The 18,504-nt window shown below is 47.0% G+C and overlaps 1 protein-coding gene across 2 annotated transcripts; it reads left to right on the forward strand.

Annotated features, from left to right (window-relative positions):
- The first annotated feature begins 8,270 nt into the window (after nt 1–8,270).
- On the forward strand, nt 8,271–18,232 carry C1QTNF8 (C1q and TNF related 8). Of its 2 annotated transcripts, none has more exons than XM_082772776.1 (3): nt 8,271–8,327; nt 15,516–15,756; nt 16,534–18,232. In XM_082772776.1, the coding sequence occupies exons 2-3, from the start codon at nt 15,531–15,533 to the stop codon at nt 17,079–17,081; spliced, it is 774 nt and encodes a 257-aa protein (XP_082628902.1). In that variant the 5' UTR covers nt 8,271–8,327; nt 15,516–15,530; the 3' UTR covers nt 17,082–18,232. The 2 variants fall into 2 exon arrangements, with proteins under 2 accessions (XP_082628902.1, XP_082628901.1); XM_082772775.1 differs by lacking the exon at nt 8,271–8,327 and adding an exon at nt 9,661–10,275.
- The last annotated feature ends 272 nt before the right edge of the window (nt 18,233–18,504 follow it).

Here is an 18,504-nt window from a genome sequence, read left to right on the forward strand (position 1 = left end):
TGTCTGGATGCTGGAGGAAAAATGATGCTTTTGGCCACTGCCAGCTGTGGATAGAGGGTGCTGTGCTGAGTTCCTTGGTCTGGTAGCCAGCAGGCAAAGCACATCTGTGTGGTTGTCCCTAGGGCTGGCCTGCCTGAGCAGACTGCTCTTGCTCTTCCAGAGCTCTTCTCACCGAGGTCTTACCCTACTGACAACGTTGCATCTGCTTAAAAATGAGACCCAAAACAGCAGGCAAAAGAGTAATCTCCAAGATTATACCAGACCAACCAAAACCACCGCTCCCTGCTGCCAAAATCATGTGCATTGCTGTCTGATGCATTCATGCATTCATTCATGAGTGGTGGGGCTGTGGAGGGGAACAGGCTGTCAGGGTGATCCCTCCTGCCTTGACAAGGAGGAAGGATCATCAGCAATAACCAAAATGCCAGGGAAAGAGATTCAAACCTGTGTACTTTGCAAATGATGTGAGCCAGGAGCATGCAGACATCACTGCAGTATTGGCTGGTGTCTGAGCAGGATGCGTGCGGGGACATCTCGCACTCTGCCTGGCCTGTCCCAGCTTTCTGTGCCCATCTTTGCCACTGTCTGCCTGCAGACTTCCCTTTTTCTGCTTCCTTCGTTTACAAGGCTCTCAAAGCAAAGACTTTCTTCTTGGGATTTGTGGCAAACCAGGAGTGGTGACACGAGGGCAGAGAAAGTTTTGGCCTCAAAGCTGTTTACAAAGCGTATTTTGTATTATTATTTTTTTTAATTTATTTATCAAACTGCCTCATTGCTGCTTTCCACACACAGATGAGTGATTCCTGCTCCCACTTTTAAATCACAGATCCTTGTTCTTGGAAAAATCCCCCAAAATACCCAGGCTGGGTGTTTAAATGTTAAGAGCAGACAGAACCAGCAGATGCCCTACCGTGCATGGGGAGAGGCAGCGTGGTGTCCCACAGCCCAGCAAGCCAACCAGCAAATACCACTTTAAAGGTGAAAACTAGTGACTCCAAAACAAAGCTGGGAAGAAAAACACCGTCCATCATTTCTACTCCGTTGTCCACAGCCTGTCTCTCCCTCAGGAGTTTTAACTTTTTAAAGATTATTCTGCGAACATGCATGCGGGCTCTGTGGAAAATAGCAATTATTATGTGCTACGGGGCTCTACCCATCATTACTTCTGTATAAGTAGGCATGGTAAAGCTATTTCATTCAGCCTAGCAAATTAAATGAGCCCAGTTGCTGGAACGCAGAGCAGCAGCGTGATGAATGACATACCAGGTGAACCCTACCAAGGGATTAAAGCAAACTTCCAAGTCATTTACAAAAAGGTAGAGCACCATTTATTTGCTCGGCACCATATAATTACAAGTAATCTAAAAACTGGGAAAGAAATTAAAGTGAAAAATCAAAAGTCTCTTTTGTTCTGGAAACAAAACAACAAAGAGAAATATTTTCCTTCTCAGCTCGTTTTGGTTTCTGAACAAATACAGTCAGTGTGACGAACCTATCTGAGCACTGAACACTGGTGCTACGTCAAGGACTCCCTTCTGGGCTCAGCTATTTGGATTTGGGTCTGTCACCGGCTCAGGTTTTTAAGTAACACGTCTCTAAGTGTACTCCTAATTTCCTCATCCAGTTTCCAGAACTGCCTAGGAAACGTGGATAATGGAGCAGCCATTTCGTCTCATCAATGTCAACTGCAAAAAAATCTGTCAGTTTTAGCCAGACACCCGACCACCCATATACTTGTGTCGGAGCCTGCCTCAGGCAGCTGGGGAAGGAGATTTGAGCTTTGTGGACATGCACTGCTGCTGGCGAGGCTGGGCACTGGGTGTAATCCAGCCCTCCATTCGGTGGCCAGCAGGTCAGCAGCTAGCCAGACACTCTGGACTTCCAAGGAGATGCTAGCCAGTAACAACCAGTCAGCCTCTTTAAAAACATTCTGTAATGGGAGTAAATATTTTTTCCTCTGCTACCCATGACCACCTGGCCAGAGACAGCCTGGGCAAGGTCTAGGCTCCTGCTCGCAGCTGCTTCCAGTGCAGGAGGCATGGCTTGGTGTTTGAGGCTTGTCCCCTTCCAGCATGGTTTGTGCCGAGGAGTCAAAGGAAATGATTGCACTTCTTGTGTGCAGGTAAAGAGCAGGAGTAGGTGATGGCCTTGCTGATAATAGACAGTTTGTGGTGGTGCTGGTGGGTGCTGTTCTGCCCACAGTGGCATTCACCCTGCCTCCCCACACAACGCCCAGCAGACATGGATGGAGGTTAAGGACAGGAGTGCAACCTGAGTGGAAGCTGCAGGGTCTGAATAGTAGGATTAGGGCTCATTGCCTAATATTACTCAAAATAATCGACTTTTAAAGAAATTTCACAGAACAAGGAAAGCCACCTTCTATGTTCCATGTGGAACTTCCATGGTGTGTGCCACAGACCTGAGCAAACACACTTCCCACCATCAGCCAGAAGCTATGAGAGCAGTCCCCAAACCTGTGCTGCTGTCCTCAAAGGTAAAGCCCATGCAGGGGTTGGGCAGCATTCGTAGCACGTACCTAAAGCCCTGTAAGATTAGCTAATGCTAATCACACTAACACCATGGTTTAAAATGAATCTATGCCCTAAGTCCTGTCTAAGAGGTTATTCAGCCAAACTAAGCTGCTTTTTATGCAAAAGAAAGATGGATGCAAGGGGAGATGGATGTGCTATTTATGACCACTGCGAAGTCCCATTTCTGTTTAACAAAGGCTTGCCTCAAAATTGAGATTCAAACCTTTCAAGCTTTCCAAAGTCGGATTTCAGGCCTGAAATGTCTACAGCTTGACAGCTTGCAGATGAGCTTTAATGATGAATCAATGTCGCAGCTCAGAGCAGCTGTGGTGAATTTTAAGAACATCACTTGGTTATTCAGCAGGTTCCCGGCAAGGCTGACCCGGTTCATCGTGATCAGGCCTCATTATGTCGTGCCTCGTTAGTCCTGGCAGCGGGACAGCTCGTCCCTCCTCATCACCCTGCTGCAAACCTGCTCGCCGGCCTCTCCGTGCCAGCCTGCGTTAGCATCACGTTTGTTTTTTAATTAAAAGGCTACAACCGGTGTTTTTCCAAAGTCTGTGTACCTGCACTGAGTAAACTTGCAATATAGGCAGGCGATGAGGTCTGGGGGCTCTCTTCCCCACCAGTCCTGCCTGATCAGCCTTGGCCGCGTTGCCCTCCGTTAGCTCTTCATTAGAGACTGTCATCAGTCCTGTTCCTTTGACAGGTTCACCTGAAGGCTGATTAACTTGCAGTTCTCCAGGTCATCTTGTTTCCCCTTGGCAAATCCTGCTCTGCGTGAGCAGCTCCGGCAGCCTGGGGCAAGCCACCCACTTCTCCCCAGCACCTATTGTGTTCAGCATTTCTTCCCAGCCAGAAAGCTTTTTGTTCCCCTTAGAAGCGGGCTTTAACTGTAAATATTTTCTCGCTCTGTTGTGAAATCATAGCTTTCATGTTATTTAGCAAATTATTCTTAAGCAGTTCCCAATTATCATTCGCATGCTGCTGTTTAAATTCCAATTTGCTCGTAATTATTTTTGGCTTTGTACAATTGGCCGCTTGAAAGCCCCGCACATCCACGCATGCACATATATGTACTTTATTCTATTAAATCATGTTATTGGTTGGGGACTGCTATATTAGAGGCCTTGAAAACTCTTCCCTGGCTGACACGGCAGGGCACAGAGACCTGCTCTTTACTTTTTCCGCTTCAGTTTCGGAGTTAGCCCAGTCGAGGCATTAATCCCACCTCTGCATGCAGCCTGCTGCCTCCCTCTGTGCTTGTCGCTGGCACTGGGGAGCGCCGTTTTGTGAGGGCCAGGGCACTGCTGGGCTCCAGCATCACACCCCAGCAGAAAGCCAGAAGGAAACGTAGTTTAATATTTAATGTTTCCATAGGAATCAGCTGTGTGTGTCCGCCACGTGATGCAGATGTTGTCATGGCACAGAGCCACAGCCTAGGGCGGGAGGAGAGAGCACACAGCCGTCCCTCTCACTGAGTTCAGCGTTATGGAAAAATCCATATAAAACATGCCTTTTTGTTTAAGGAGCTGGTTACAACTCAAGAACTTGAGCCATTCTATAGTGTGCGTTGGAAAGGTCTCAAAAAAAAAAAAAAAAAAAGAAGCTGTGCCTTCACTTGGAGAACAGTGAGCGGGTCCCCAGTGCCCTCCGGGCTGCTGCTATGTGGGCAGAGCAGCCAGGGCCTGGCAGGTAGGATGGTGTTTGTAGGGCTCGTGGTGGGTTCAGCAAAGGGTCAGGACCATCAGCTACCTGGAGTGAAGGTTGTATGTGCATGTGCCAGAGCTGCATCCTCTCCCAGCCGCTCAGTACAGTGCATTTGCTGGGGTGTGCCTGGAACAGATGGACGACCATGACCCCCAGAGCAACTGAAACACCACAAAACCCAGGGGTCCCGCAGGACCTTTATGAGCTTCCCTGGTGCTCCAACCCTTCCAAGCAGTGTAAAGAGCACTGGCAACATCACTGGGAAGGGCGAAAGGGAGCACCTCAAGCACAGGCAGAGCTCCTGCAGCACAACGCTAGAACCCTCACCGAAACCTCCGCACTTTGTGGGCTAAGTGACTAGAAACATCCACTTCCCTACACACCAGACCTATTTTAACATGCTGAGGCTGCAAAGAAAACCAAGGCTTTGCCAGCTGATGTTTTGAGGCCCTTAAATTCACCGTAGGCACATGCATTTCCATGCAGAGCGTTGTTTCATCTCCTCCTGCACCCCTCACGGCAGGTCCCGTGCTCGCTAGCAGGGAGCAGGAGCTGTGCCCGCTGTGCCCTGACCTCGCTGCTGCATCGCACGCCGACTTTCTTATTAATTTGCTGCAAACTGGCTGGCTGGCTTTTTTCCCTTGCTCCCTGCATGCACAAAAGCCAAGCTTTATAAATCAAGTGTGTAAACAGAAATATCCTTCTTCCTTGAATACGATTACTATTTAGAAAAAGGAGGCTGTTGGTTTAAGAGCAGAAAACCTGTTTAATCTGGAGAGACTGGCTCTGATGCCAGACGCCGGTTACCCTAACAGTTTTCTTCAGTCCAAAGTTTCAAAGTAAAAATTAAAGTATCTCATATAAACTGGTTTTGTACAGTTTTTCCCCAGCTAAAATCATTTTCAGAGCCCCAGACACCCTTTCTATCGAGTGACATCTATAAACTATTTTTATAGCCACGCAAATAAGCTCAGAGGCTGCCTCACACCCTCCTGTGAAAGCAGAGCTCTGCCCAGTTGCACTCCAGTTATACATCTTTTATTTATTTTTTTGTCCTGAAGAAACCTAAAAACAGGAACGAAGCCTGGGAGGTGAGACGTGGCATCTTGGGACCACTGGACCTTCCCAGCACCCTGCAGCAGCAGAGCCAGGAGCCAGGACAACCACCTGCAGGGCTCCGTCCCTCTGCCTGGAGCACCTCACCATGGTCTTTTGCACTTCTCTTTGCACTGGTTCTGGTTGCAATGCTATACCTGATGCAAAGCCGCTCCCACGTTGCAGCAGGGCTAACAGATATTATTTATTAATTACGTACTATTCATAAATACTTGCCAGATGACAAATGAAAGAAAGACGGGGAGGAAACTCGCTGCAGCACGTTTCTGGGAGGCAGATAGACCCAAAGCATGATGAGGCAGCAGTGTCAGCCACGTGGTGCGTCTACACTGACATTGATGGCAAATATTTGCTTCTGGACTCTGTGTGATTCTGTGGGACTAAGCAAGAGGGGAGAGGTCAGCAACCACCCCCAGGTATGGGGCTGTGGGGTGTCACATCGAGGTGCAGACACAAAAAGCAGACCCACTAACACAGCCCAATGGAGCTGTAAGCTCCCTCCTGGGATAATTTCAGAGTCAGTTCCTAAAAGGAAAATAAGGAAAAAGAACCTCTGTGCTACAGTTACCAATCTGCCAAATAAAATAAAATAAATAAATAAATAAAACAAAATTAAAAAAAAATAAAAGTAAGCTCTTGGTTGGTGTTTGTGAGGCAAAGTCATTTATTTTCTTAGAAGCTGTTTAAGGTCCCTCCAAAAAAAAAAGGGTGAGTAAGAATTTTCTTTTCCTGGCTGCTTTTGAAAGTCTGCAGCCACGTGCACGCCTCCGTGTGCCCGTTTCCCATCGGTTTGTGCCCGGCACTGCCTGCTCCTGCCCTGTGTGCAGGGCTGGGCTGGGAAATGCTGTGGGTGGGAGGGGATGGGGATGGGGATGGGGATGGGGATGGGGATGGGGATGGGGATGGGGATGGGGATGGGGACAGGGATGGGGATGGGGATGGACAGGAGGAGGGGGTGCTCCGGGAAGCCTGGGCTGGAGGAGCCCAGCTCTGCAGGGTGACTCATGGAGAGCTGGACGCTGCTCGGGGTCACGCTGGGACAGCAACAAACCTCTGCTAGCAGAGCCTCTGAGCACGGTGCCAGCGGCATGTGTAAATCTTTCCCTTGGTACAGGGGCAGCCCTCGTTCCCCGATAGCCCCTGGCCCTCCCTTGTCAACCCTCTGGCTGCAGATTTTTGAATTACCAAAGAAATCATGCTGCGGTCTGCTTCAATCACCTGTTAGCTTTATTTAACACCACCAATATGAAAACATTCCCAACATATGTCATCTGCAAGCAATTTGCATTCTCCATTATATAATCCAGGTCCACCTACAGATTTAAAGGTTATTGTCTTTTTTTTTTTTTAATTCTGCAAAGCTGTGCAGAAGCCCTTTTCCACCACAATGTCTTTCTCCCTGCCTCTGACCAAGGCTCTGAGCTATCGGGGACAGGTGATGTACCAAATAAAAGGTACAAATTGGCGAGCGCATGGGGTAATGCCCTCGTGGACCACGTGAGGTCCAAGTGCTGTACTCTGGTGCAGGACAGAGCCAGAGGACTGCAGGGGAGGGATATTTAAAGCACCGAGTTGTGACCCGAAGTAGGGAAGGGCACTGCGAGAGGACAAAACACACCTCTCCCCTCCTGATGTTCACAGGACAATCAAAGGCATTGCTTTCCTTTTTGAGCTTTACTGCAGGAGTGATGCTGGAGCTTGCACTGCATAGCACATGGCATACTCACTTTTTTTTTTTATTTTTCTCTTTTACAATTGATGGGATGCAGTTGAAAAAAAAATTAAAGGAAAAAAGAAATAAGAAACCAAGAAGAAGGAAAATCAAACTATGAGGCCAGACCTGACTTTAAATAAAGCCACCGATGTATTTTTTTCCAAGGGCTGGAAATGGCCAAGTTTGCAATTTCTGCTAAGAAAGTGCAGGTGCTGAAATCAGAGCTCGACAGTGCACTGTGGGGCTGGGGGATACCTGATGCTCAGTGCACACTGAACTCCTGTGTCTGCTCCTGCTGTCCCCTGTGCTTCTTTGTCTCAGAAGTCCCTTGGACATAGCAGCCTGTGCCACATCCTCAGTGTCCTCCTGCCCCAGGGCCATGCTGTGCTCTGCCCTGCAGCCTCCTTGCTGCTGTCAGCATGGGAGCCAAGGCTGGCAGCCCCCCCAAGGGACTTGCATGCTGCATAAGGTGCTGCATGCTGCTCTGCAGCTGCACCAGCATGGACAGGACAGGGCTGGCAGCTTCTCTGGGCTCTCCACAGCTCAGCCTCCTTTGGAGATGGCCCCAAAATCTCCCCTGAGTGTGCACCTGAGTGTGCACCTCCCCTGAGTACCTGCACCTACCCCTAAAATCACCATAAAGGCAGTTTCCACTGCTGCACCCCTTCTACAGGCTTTTGCTAGTTCGACAACTCATCAACTCATAAACAAAAGCCAGAGCTTTGATTTTTTTTTCCCTCTCTTTTCTCCTGCCCAAGAAGATGCTGAAATCTCCCAAAGAAAAATTATTTCCATGTGATCCCAGCACTTTCTCTCTTGGCTCAAACACTGAATGTGGTTTTGGGTCTGTGGTTTTTGATTTTTTCTTTTCTTTTTTTTTTTTTTTTTTTTTTTTTTTTTTTCTGTTCGGTTATTCACAAAATTTTTTGGGTTTCATTTCCACCATTGTGAGAGGCACCGTGCAACAAGACAGACTGGTTGCAAGTCCTAGGGAAACGATAGCAGGACAAAAGCACAGAAACCCAGCACAAGTTGATGCAAGCAAAGAAACAAGAAAAAAAAACAGCTTTTGCAAACAACCTAGCTGCTGGGTTTCATAAAGAGACGGACTGACTTTCGGTGTTTCATTTGGACTCCAGCTAGGAAGCTGCAGCAGCTGCCGAGGACTAAAACTCCTGAATGAACAGCAGCTTTCATATTATGCATCCTGCTAAGCAACAGCAAGGGAAGTAAGAGACGGGGTTCTGAGTCACAAGGTAAGTTAAATGGGTCTGAATAAGTTGTGAAAAAAAAAAATACTATTGCTATAGGGAACAACGTGTTCCCACCCTGCAGAAGCAGGTTGTTGGGTGAGTCATACAGAGGTGGTCTCTCGCCCTCGCCGCTTTGTCTGGCTTTTTCTGCTTCGCTGCAGCAGGCAAATAAGTGCAAGGCCAGGTTATTGCTGAACGAGCTTCAGTTTGTTCCTGCTAAGGCTGCTCGTTTCCGTACCCACCCACTAACGCTGCTGCTCGGTCTGGTTGTGCTCGGGACGGGGATGGTGCCGCAGCTGGGGCAGGATGGAGCAGGGAGGTGTGGGGACACCGCAGTGCTCCGGCATGCGGACAGCCCAGTTCCTGGGGCAGCTGAGTTCCCAAGGGACAAGTCCCGGACCCAATGCCTTTTGGCTGGAAATGGCAAGGGAACCTTGGTGCTTCCACCTCATCAGAGCCATTTACTCCATCCAGAAGCTGCCCTGTGAGTGATTTTTAAGCGTGATTTTTGAGTGTGGTAACTGCCCGTGGCAGACCAGGAAAGTGGCACCTTGTGAAGACACCGGTGCCCATGTGCACACAACTATTTCCACACAGGCACACCTTCTTACCATGAAGGGCTTGCAGGGCACCTGCATTAAATCCATGCATCTCCCTGGGGCCAGGTGTGTGCAGCAATAGGAAGGGAGCTGTGCCTGGGGTCCTCATCTCTTCCCAAGCCTGTGAACTGCTGCTGCACGTGGTGGGGGGGCCTGTGTTCCTGTGGGCGTCACAGCAAATGCAGCTCCTCCTGGGCAGAGGGACTGGGGACTTCAGCCAGGCTGAATTCCCTCAGGCACATGCTAAGAAATCACTCCAAAATTAAAAAAAAAAAATACCCAGAAATATTGCAAAGTACCCTAATGTCCCCATTTGCCATTACGAACTGGATGCAGATAACACCCCTGGACCTCCCTGTGGCCAGACCCTGTCCCTGCCTCTGTTCCCAGGCTGCTCACAACCGTCAGGGGTCAAACTGTCCCCAGCAGTGCTCCCGACCCCTCTTCTGCTTCTGCTTCAGCTCATTGTATAAACACTGCAGACAAGAGGGCGTTAACGGAGGTCATCTGCAAACCACTACTGACAGTGGAAATTTTTAAACCATGTTGCATTTTGGGATCCAAATATTCTTGTCTGTGAGCCCTCAAGTCACTCTGTGGCTGCAGAAGGGCTCCTGATGCTCAGCTCGAGCTGAGCATCTCTGCAGCATTGTGTCGGAGCAGAGCAGCCCCGTGGGCAGCGCTGACACAGTGGGCAGAGGAACTGCCAAGTGGTCACAGTGCTGCCTTGGAAAACGTGCAGGCTCCTTCAGTGGTTTGGGCTTTTCTACAATAAATTGCTCATGAAGAACTTTAAAATCCTTCTGGAGAGAAAAAAAAATAAAGAAATAGAAAATATCCAACAAGTTGTTTCCAAGAGGAAGTCCAGTGTCCAGACAAAAGTGGCTCCAGCGCTGCTTCGTTTCCTGCTGCAGGCGATATGAGGCAGTCTGGGGCGACAAGGAGCTCAGGGCGTGCAAGGAGACAAAAGGTAAAAAAGCAGAAGCAGAATAATTTCCGTCTCTGGAATGATGCCGAGGTCCGACGTTGACGCATCCATGTGTTTTCCATCTCGGCGGCACAAGAAGGGTTTTAGTCTTAACTGCCCTCCTGGGTTTTCAGTCCAGATTTATCACTAATTAAAATGGGCAGCGGCTGGCGCTGTCCTGTGCGCCGTGAATTTAGAGCGAAGATAGTCATAGATTGCTTTTCCAAGTGAAGCCATAGCAATAACAGGAAGGAAAACGTTAGCAGAAATTTAAAGTGCAGCTCGGAGATCCAAGAACAATTTCTGCTTCATGAACTCTTGCTATCGCAGCGTGTGAGCTCAGCACTGCTGTGGCTGGGATTTCATCTCCAAGCATCCCCACGAGGTAAGGACACACTTGTACCCGCACACGTACCCAGTGAGAACATGGGCCGGGGTGGATTAATGTAGGTATGCCTTAAGACAAGACCTATACATCCCCGAGGGGCTGTCTGCAGTGCTTGAGGTGACCTGCCACAGTTTGGTTAGGATTAGAGCTCAGCCTGCTAACCAACCCTACACTGGGGGGGGGGGGGGTGGTGGAAAACCCTTTGGTCCAGCTCCCAGGCTAATTTGCTTCCTTTTGCTTTCTCGGTGTGCGGAGCAAGTAAGCTATGATATTTTATATTGTTCTTGCTGCCCAGATGTGTTGGTTTATACAGAAGTGTTAAAATTCTTCAGGTACACAGCATCATTAAAAAGCTTTGCAAGCACAAAAGCGCCTCATACATAAGCTGCCACTTTGAGCTACGAGATTAAACTCAATCATGAACCAAAAAAAAAAATCAATCAAGGTGCTCTCTCTAGCTGTAATAGTGTCAAGAAAATATATTTAAACAGAAGAAGTTGCACACAGGAAGAAAGCATCACATCATTTAACTCCCTGGACTGAAACTAATGGTTTCTGCCCTTCCTTAGCCCAGGTTTGTGGCATCTCCAAAGCCCTGCATGGAAGGAATTTGCCTTTTTTAGCTGGCAGACACCAGAAGGGCCAGGTGTCACTGGAAAGCCATCACTTTCAGCACAGGCTGTCCATAGCACGTAAAAGAAGTGTAAATGAAATGCCTGTTGGATTGCATTTGAGTTGGGGTGCTTCCAAGGTCAGTGCAGAGCACAAATGCATCATTTAATCTGTTTGGGCTCGCACTAAGCATGGCAGTAGCCAGAGAGCAGCATCTTTGGCTTGGGCAGAGCATCCTCATGAATGTAGTGCCCAGGAGCCGCCCTCAAGGGTTTGCATTGGCAGTGTCACCAGGAGGGACAAATCCAGCCTTTCAGGAGGGTCTGAGCAACAGTCGTGCCTGACTTTAATGCAAGGAGGCTGGCATCTGCACTTACTTTTCCTTCTGGCTTTGGGCTAGGTGGAAATACCTGTACACAGACCCTTTGGTAGGATTTTAACCTTGTCTTTATATTCAGATTCAGAGGGGAAGGGGCAGAAAAATCAAAGTATTTTCAAACATTAGCTGAAGTACAGTTCCAGTCAGTATAAAGTACAGTTCCACTGCATCTAAACAGCTCTCCAACAGTAACATATATTCTAATGTCATAATGAACACAACTAATCTCCAGCCATCGTCATCACCACAGATTCACCAAAATTAACTGCTTTTTCGTCAGGTTCAGATGTCTCATTTTATGATCCATAAATGTGCCAAAATATTGGTCAGTATGCCCTTTTATCACATGCAGATTTTTTTCTTTCTTAGTATCTTGGTTGTTGGGTTTCATCCTGGTTCTGCTTGCTGGCCCTGTGTGATAGTTCATGGATTTGGAGTGGGAGGCTTGAGAGCGTTCTGGGAAGAGCAAGTGATTTATCTTGGCATTGCACATCGCACTGAAGCGGCCGGACGCCCGGCCCCGCAGCAAGCTTCCTGCTCCTCGAGCACTTTGCAGGAAGCATCAGAAACATCAAAACATCTTACATTTTTCTGCATGTCCCCACAAGCTTTTCAACAGAAATGCTTCAAACTCACCAATTGTCCATCAACTGTTTCAAGATGAACCCAAGCTCAAAAGCCAAAGAAGCTGAACTGAAAAAGTGGTTCGGGGAGAGGGAGGGCTGAGAACCTCTTCTTGTTCTCAGGTGAAACATTTATGGACTCCAAAGTTTCCAAAGCCAGCAGACCAGCTTCCCCCTAGCCATTAGGATGCCTGTGTGTCTGTCATCTGTTATTTTTTTTTATCATGATGGGAAAAACAAGATTGCTGAACCGAAACTGGTTGTTATTCGCAGGTTCCCAGTGCGGAAGGCGAAGCCAATACTTTACACTTGTAGTTTTAATCTGTTGCTTCCAGGATGCTCCTGTCTGTCTCAGGAGAGGAGCCGTGAAGGATGGCCACGGAGGAGCATGCTCAGCTTTGCAGTCGGGGGTTGCTCACTGCGGTACTAATGCATCATTTCAGGCACTAACGAGCGTGTGGGATGGCGAGGGCAGGAGGATGGATGTCCCTCCAGCACGGGGACCTGTGAGATGCGCGGCAGGGAGCCTCACAGACCTGCAAGCCGGTGAGTCACGGCTGCATCGGAGCAAAGCCGAGTCCGGTGCTTGCTGTCTTCTGAAGATAAACCTGCTCCACTGAAGTCAAATCCATCATCATCACGTTTGACAAAATAAGGTCGCAATAATTATCTTTAGGGGAAAAAAAAAGTCTAAAACCAACTGCTCGCTTTACCTCACAGATCTTAAATTCTGAGCTCCAGATTACTTCTTATAACTTTTTTTTTTTTTTCAAGGTATCAAAGACTTCCCTACCACGAGAGTTATATTTGCTTCCCCCCCTGAAATTTGCCTTAAATCGTTTTTTTCTCCAGATTGGCATAGTCTTGTTACTTTCCTGTTGCATGCTTGATTCCTCTGTTTTGAACTTCTCCTTCACTTGCTCTCTACTTTTATGCTGGATGCCTTTCAGACTGAACCCCATACTGCTGGATTCTTTGTTCTTTCAGCCTTCTCAGTTTCCTCTCTCTCCACTTTCCCTCTTACTTCTTTTGTCCTTTCTGGACTGTTGTGAGCAAGCTGTAAGTCTGTTTATTTGCATATATCATTGAAATTTCAGCTAACCAGAGCTTTTGCAACCGCATATGTGTTTCTGCTGCCTTACTAAACTTTATTCAACAGGGAGGACAGTGACAGATCCACGAACACAAAACTTTGGTTGGTCTCAAATTCACAGGTCTGACACCATTTCTAGAAGATTGTGCTGCTCAGGAATGTAAAACCATGAAGGAAAATGTGGTGTAAGGGGGTGTGTGTGTCAGTTCTAGGCTGCCCTGAGTTGCCTGGATTTGTGCCTGGCTGGCCTCATTTTTCCAAATGCAATTTCTAGCCAAGACCTTGAGTGATTGTTCTTCATGAATCATGCAAGCAGCCATGATTTCCTCAATGGGAGCTTGGATTGCAGCAATGTGAAACGTGCACAACCTGAGCACTGATTTCTCACCCAGACTTTTCTTCCTTAAGTCACTTCTAAAAATAGGAAAGTCATTCATCTTAAAGGGAATAATGGCCTATAAAAATGTCGAATTAATTTCTTCATATTTATGAAGCCTTTGTCTTCCGCCCATTATGAATACCCCTCTTAATGAATGCTCTTTCTCCTTCATGAAGGTATTATGAGCAATTACGTTCTGCAGTTTTAATGTGCAGATAATGTAATCAAATGCCTTATACTTTATCCCCAGGTTATTGACTACCCACCCCCTCAAGGACTAAATAGCTTTTACTCCCATGTAGGATATATTGGCCCCAAGTGCCTGGGACTCTGAGTGAACACATGGTCTTCCTTAGACCATTATGTATATGTACAAGCTTTAATCACTGCAAAGGAGACCCCAGAAACATTACTTGGACCCCAAAAGCTCTCTGCAGTGCAAACTTTCTGTTCTGGTCACGTACAGGCCGGTTATTTATGACCTGCTGTCCATTTAGACTCGCATTGCATTTTTGGTCCTGGTTGGCAGCACAGAGATAGCTTAAAGACTGTATGAAAATTAAAAAGGACTTAATGAAAATTAGAATTCAGGCCCTGAACACTGATATAAAGGAGTATTAATCCCTCCTCAGACTTGTACCTAGAATAAGGTACAATTATGAATAGAAAGATCATTTCAAGTTATGACAGATTTGATGAAAGAACTTTCACTGCTGTCAGAAGGAAAGTTATTATATCTCTGCTAATAAGTATTCATCAGGTTTCCAGGGAGCTGGATTACACCAAGTAATAAAAGGTGTGAATGACAGCTCTTTTGGGGCAAGCAAGAACTAGAAGAAAACATCTCCCAAGAATGCCTGTACAATCCAAGTACCTTGCCCCATACTGATACTTTTTTCCATATTTTCTTGACTGGTCCATTTTGTGCCCTGTGAAGCCTTTGTATAGCTGCAGAGTAGGATCCTCTCCCTCTGCAAAATGCAGATGGGACCTGCGTTCATTGTGCCATTTCTGAAAGCCAGGATATCTAGGTACTACCATCCCTACCTATTCCAGGAATTAAAGCTGGTAGAGGCGGAACTGTGAGAGCTGTTCCCAGCCTGAGGTCAACAAGAGTCCATCTCACTAATTGGACTATGGATAAAGTCCAAAAAGGCATCATTCCAAAATCTGTCTTGTATGAAACACCACTGCAATCAGCAGAATGACACTAATTATGCATGGTATGAGGCAGCATTCACCTGCCTCCAGCTCCACTCCCTCCCTAGGAAGGAGGGTGATGGGGAGCTAGAAGAAAACTCACAATTTACCACCAGAAACATTTTCTGCCTGTTCATTTCATCCAGTATTTATGGCCTTTGGAGCCTTCCATTAGCTCTTGAAAATGCAGTAGACGATCTCAAAAACTAGCAGTTTTGTGCAGAACAAGCCCCAGTTTGGTCTGTGCTTGTTGCATATATTTGGCTCTCCATTATATACAATGGAAAATTAAAATAGGAAACAGAGGAATTCTGCTAGAAAAAGCAAATAGATATGGTCAAAGCCACAAACCACTTGGCGTGATCTTTGTGAAAGAGATTACCAGCAAGAGGCTGAGAGATCATCTAAATGGAGAAATGCTTTTATTCTTTAGTTTATTTTTCCACCAGCTTTTTCATGAAAAAAAAAAAAAAAAAAAAAAAAAGGTTTGGTTTCATCTCTATTTAGTTTTATTTTCTTTATCTAATTCATCAGGACAGCAAAGGAAGAAACTGTTGAGTAAAACTTTTTTTTTTTTTTTTTATCCAGTGCCTTTTGCAAGGACAGTTCTGACAACAGCCAGACAGCAAGCACACCTTGAGCAGAGCTTGCTACAACATCTTTAATTACCTCACCCGTAGTTCCTAATCTCCGCAGGCTTTTTTTCTGTGTTTACCTGGTGTCTCTTGACAGATATTTCAACTGTAGGTAATGTGAGATGAGGATAGTCTTTTCCGTTGCTTGTAAACAGTACACAGTGGGGAACCCTTCCTACCTGGAGTCTCCTGGTGCCACTACAAGATAAGCTAATAATTAATCAGAAATGCACCTTGCGGCAAGATTAACAGATGGCCCATCAGCGGCTCTGACCTGAATTGCCACGTTAATCATTTGTTCCTTTGCTCGGTCCAGCTGGCTCAGCTGAAGATGAGTGCTGTGTTTCTCCTGCTCCTGGTGGCCACCAGCAGCGTCGGTGCTGTGCTGGAGAAGGGCCTGCCGCGACGGGAAGCGCGGCGCCTCTCGTGCGTGCGGTGTTGCGGGCCTTCCGAGCAGCCCGTCTCCATCATCTCCTCACGGTACACGAGGATGAGCAGCGACCCTGCTTTTTCGGTACCCAAAGTCCAGCCCACCATTGATATCACCATCCTCAAAGGTGGGTAGAGGTGACTGCTGTGATAAACATCCTTTTTACATCTTACATGCCTTCATTTTGCAGGCTGTGCTGCTCCTCCTCCCTGCACCAAGAAACTCACCTGATTCATTTGCCTGAGAGGTCAAGGGGTGACATGGCACGGGCTCTAAGTGGGCACAAGTGGGAAGTAGCAAAAGGCTTCAATCTATCAGAAATCTGAACCACTGGAAGCTTGAGTTAGATCACACTAAAACACAGATGCAAATGTTATCACAGAATTACTAAACTAGCATAAGGAATAAAGAACTCATAAAGATGCTCATCCACTTTTTGCATTTCACATGTTATTTGCTTACCTTGTTAAGACAAGAGTTAAGCATATAATACAGAAGATATGCCAGAAGTCCTGTGAGCAGAGACACGCAGACCAGACAAGCCGAACAGCCTCTCCCAGGCCCAAATCGGGCTTCAGAGAAATCTGAAATTTTTCTTACCCTAACCTCTGCACAGAGGGGCTGTGCATTTAGCTGGATTTGTGTAAATGGCCTGATTAGGTGATGGAGTTTTACTACCAGAATTATTTTATGCATCAGCACCATGAACTAAGTGTGGCCAAGCTTCCACTTGGCTTTTTTATCCTCTTGAGAATGAGGAAGGTGCTGGTGTCTGACCTGCACTTCTAGATATTAGTGCTGTGAAAATGTTTTAGCAAGTGCTTTGGTGGCAGTCTCCAACAGGATGACTGCAGCTTGGACTTCACGTGCTTGTGTTTGACAAGGTTTTCCTTTACGCTTACAGGTGAGAAGGGTGAAATGGGAGAAAAAGGGTACCCTGGAGCAGTTGGGAAGGAAGGAGAAAGGGGGCTACGTGGCTTTAATGGACGGAAGGGCCAGAAAGGCCAGCCTGGCCCGCAGGGCCATTCCTGCAAGCAGCTCTACGCTGCTTTCTCAGTGGGTCGGAGAAAGCCCCTTCATAGCTCAGACTACTTCCAGCAAGTCATTTTTGACACTGAGTTTGTGAACCTCTACAAGCACTTCAACATGTTCTCAGGGAAGTTCTTCTGCTACGTGCCAGGGATCTACTACTTCAGCCTCAATGTCCACACGTGGAACTTCAAGGAGACCTACCTGCACCTGATGAAGAACGAGAAGGAGGTGGCCATCCTCTACGCCCAGCCAAGTGACCGCAGCATCATGCAGAGCCAGAGCCTGATGCTGGACCTGCAGGAAGGAGAGGAGGTCTGGGTGCGGATGTTCAAGCGGGAGCGAGAAAACGCTATCTACAGCGAGGAGTCTGATGTTTATATCATCTTCAATGGCCATTTAATCAAGCCAGCTGTAGAGTAGCTGTTCTTCAGCTTTAGGCTCAAAGCTTTGGCAGGGCATTAGAGTCTTCCCTCGTAGAAATGCAAGTCTAGCTCCACTTGGAAGGACTGCAGCAGGCAGCCCCTGGCCTGCTGATGGGGATGGAGCTGTCTGTCCATACCGAGGACATCTGTGTGGATGCAGGTGGTGGTGTTTCAAGGTGATGAAAGCTATGAGAAGGTTTAACCCTTAACATGCCCTGGAGATAAAGCACAGAAGGCCTCAGTTGTACAGCCCTGTATAGATCCCCAGGATCGTCCCTGAAGTCTGCCAAGTTGGAAGCAAAAAATATAGTGTCTGCTCTGCTTTGGAGAAGCCATTTTAAATTGGATGTAATGGTCATCTTCAGACATCTGTAATCTGGGGGCTAGTTAAGGAATGTATCTACTCCTAAAACAATGCTTATATCTTTGCAGTGTGTACTATTGTTAATAAGAGCACCTACACCAGGTCTGCTCCATTCAGGTGGGCAAGAACACACCAGTGTTAAGAACAATATTTTGCACAGTACATTTACCCTAAATTACATTTTTTTGTTCCATTTCATGTAATATTACATTCTGAGAGCATAATGCTAGAATTACATAAATAACAGCATATTGATCTGACAATACTTTGAGGCATAGTTTTAAGTACAACTGCAGCCACATGCCATAACTTTGCTAGGCTGCTGTATTGCTAGCAAAACTTTTTGCACAGGAACATCCAGCACAGGTGGGAGCACACATTTCCATTTTTAAGGAAAACAGGCTCTACCCTGGGATCTGATTTGTGAGTACTCATGGCCAAGCTGGAGCCTGAGGACATCCTGGTGTCTGGAAACTACCATCTTACAGCACTCTCATCTCTGGCAGCTGGAGGAGGAAACTGGGAAGAAAAATGGTGCTTTTCAACCAGCTACAATATTTCAGGGGATTTGGTTTCCTTTCTTCACCCCAAAAGGTATTGATATAACAGTGGAAAGGTGCATGCAACAGCAAGAAGCCTTGTTTCCCTCAGTTCCTCCATCCCCATTTCCCCAGTCTCCTGTCTGCATCCCAAGCCATTTGTATGAAGGATACATGAAAAGCTCTTGCTAGGCAAACTGCTTCACTGCTGTGCCTCACCTACCTACAGCTATTCAGAAAAGTAGCTGAAATAAACATATTGCTTTGAATACACTGGCTTTGTTTATCTTACTTCCATGCGCTTTTCACAGTACAGGGCTAAAAGCACTAGGCTGAACACCCAGCCCCACGTTATTATGTCAGGTGGCAATTTTACTTCAACACCAAAGGGTTCCAGAAACTGAACTCCAGACTGAAACCTTCAATTCCTCTCCTTTGCAGGTCAGTAAACAGCCATCGCTGAGTATCAGGATAGGGAGGCAGAGAAGTTGATGACCCTTTGCTGTAAAATAAATACC

This window comes from Aythya marila (assembly GCF_965140915.1).
Source record: "Aythya marila genome assembly, chromosome: 15".
Classification (NCBI taxonomy): domain Eukaryota; kingdom Metazoa; phylum Chordata; class Aves; order Anseriformes; family Anatidae; genus Aythya; species Aythya marila.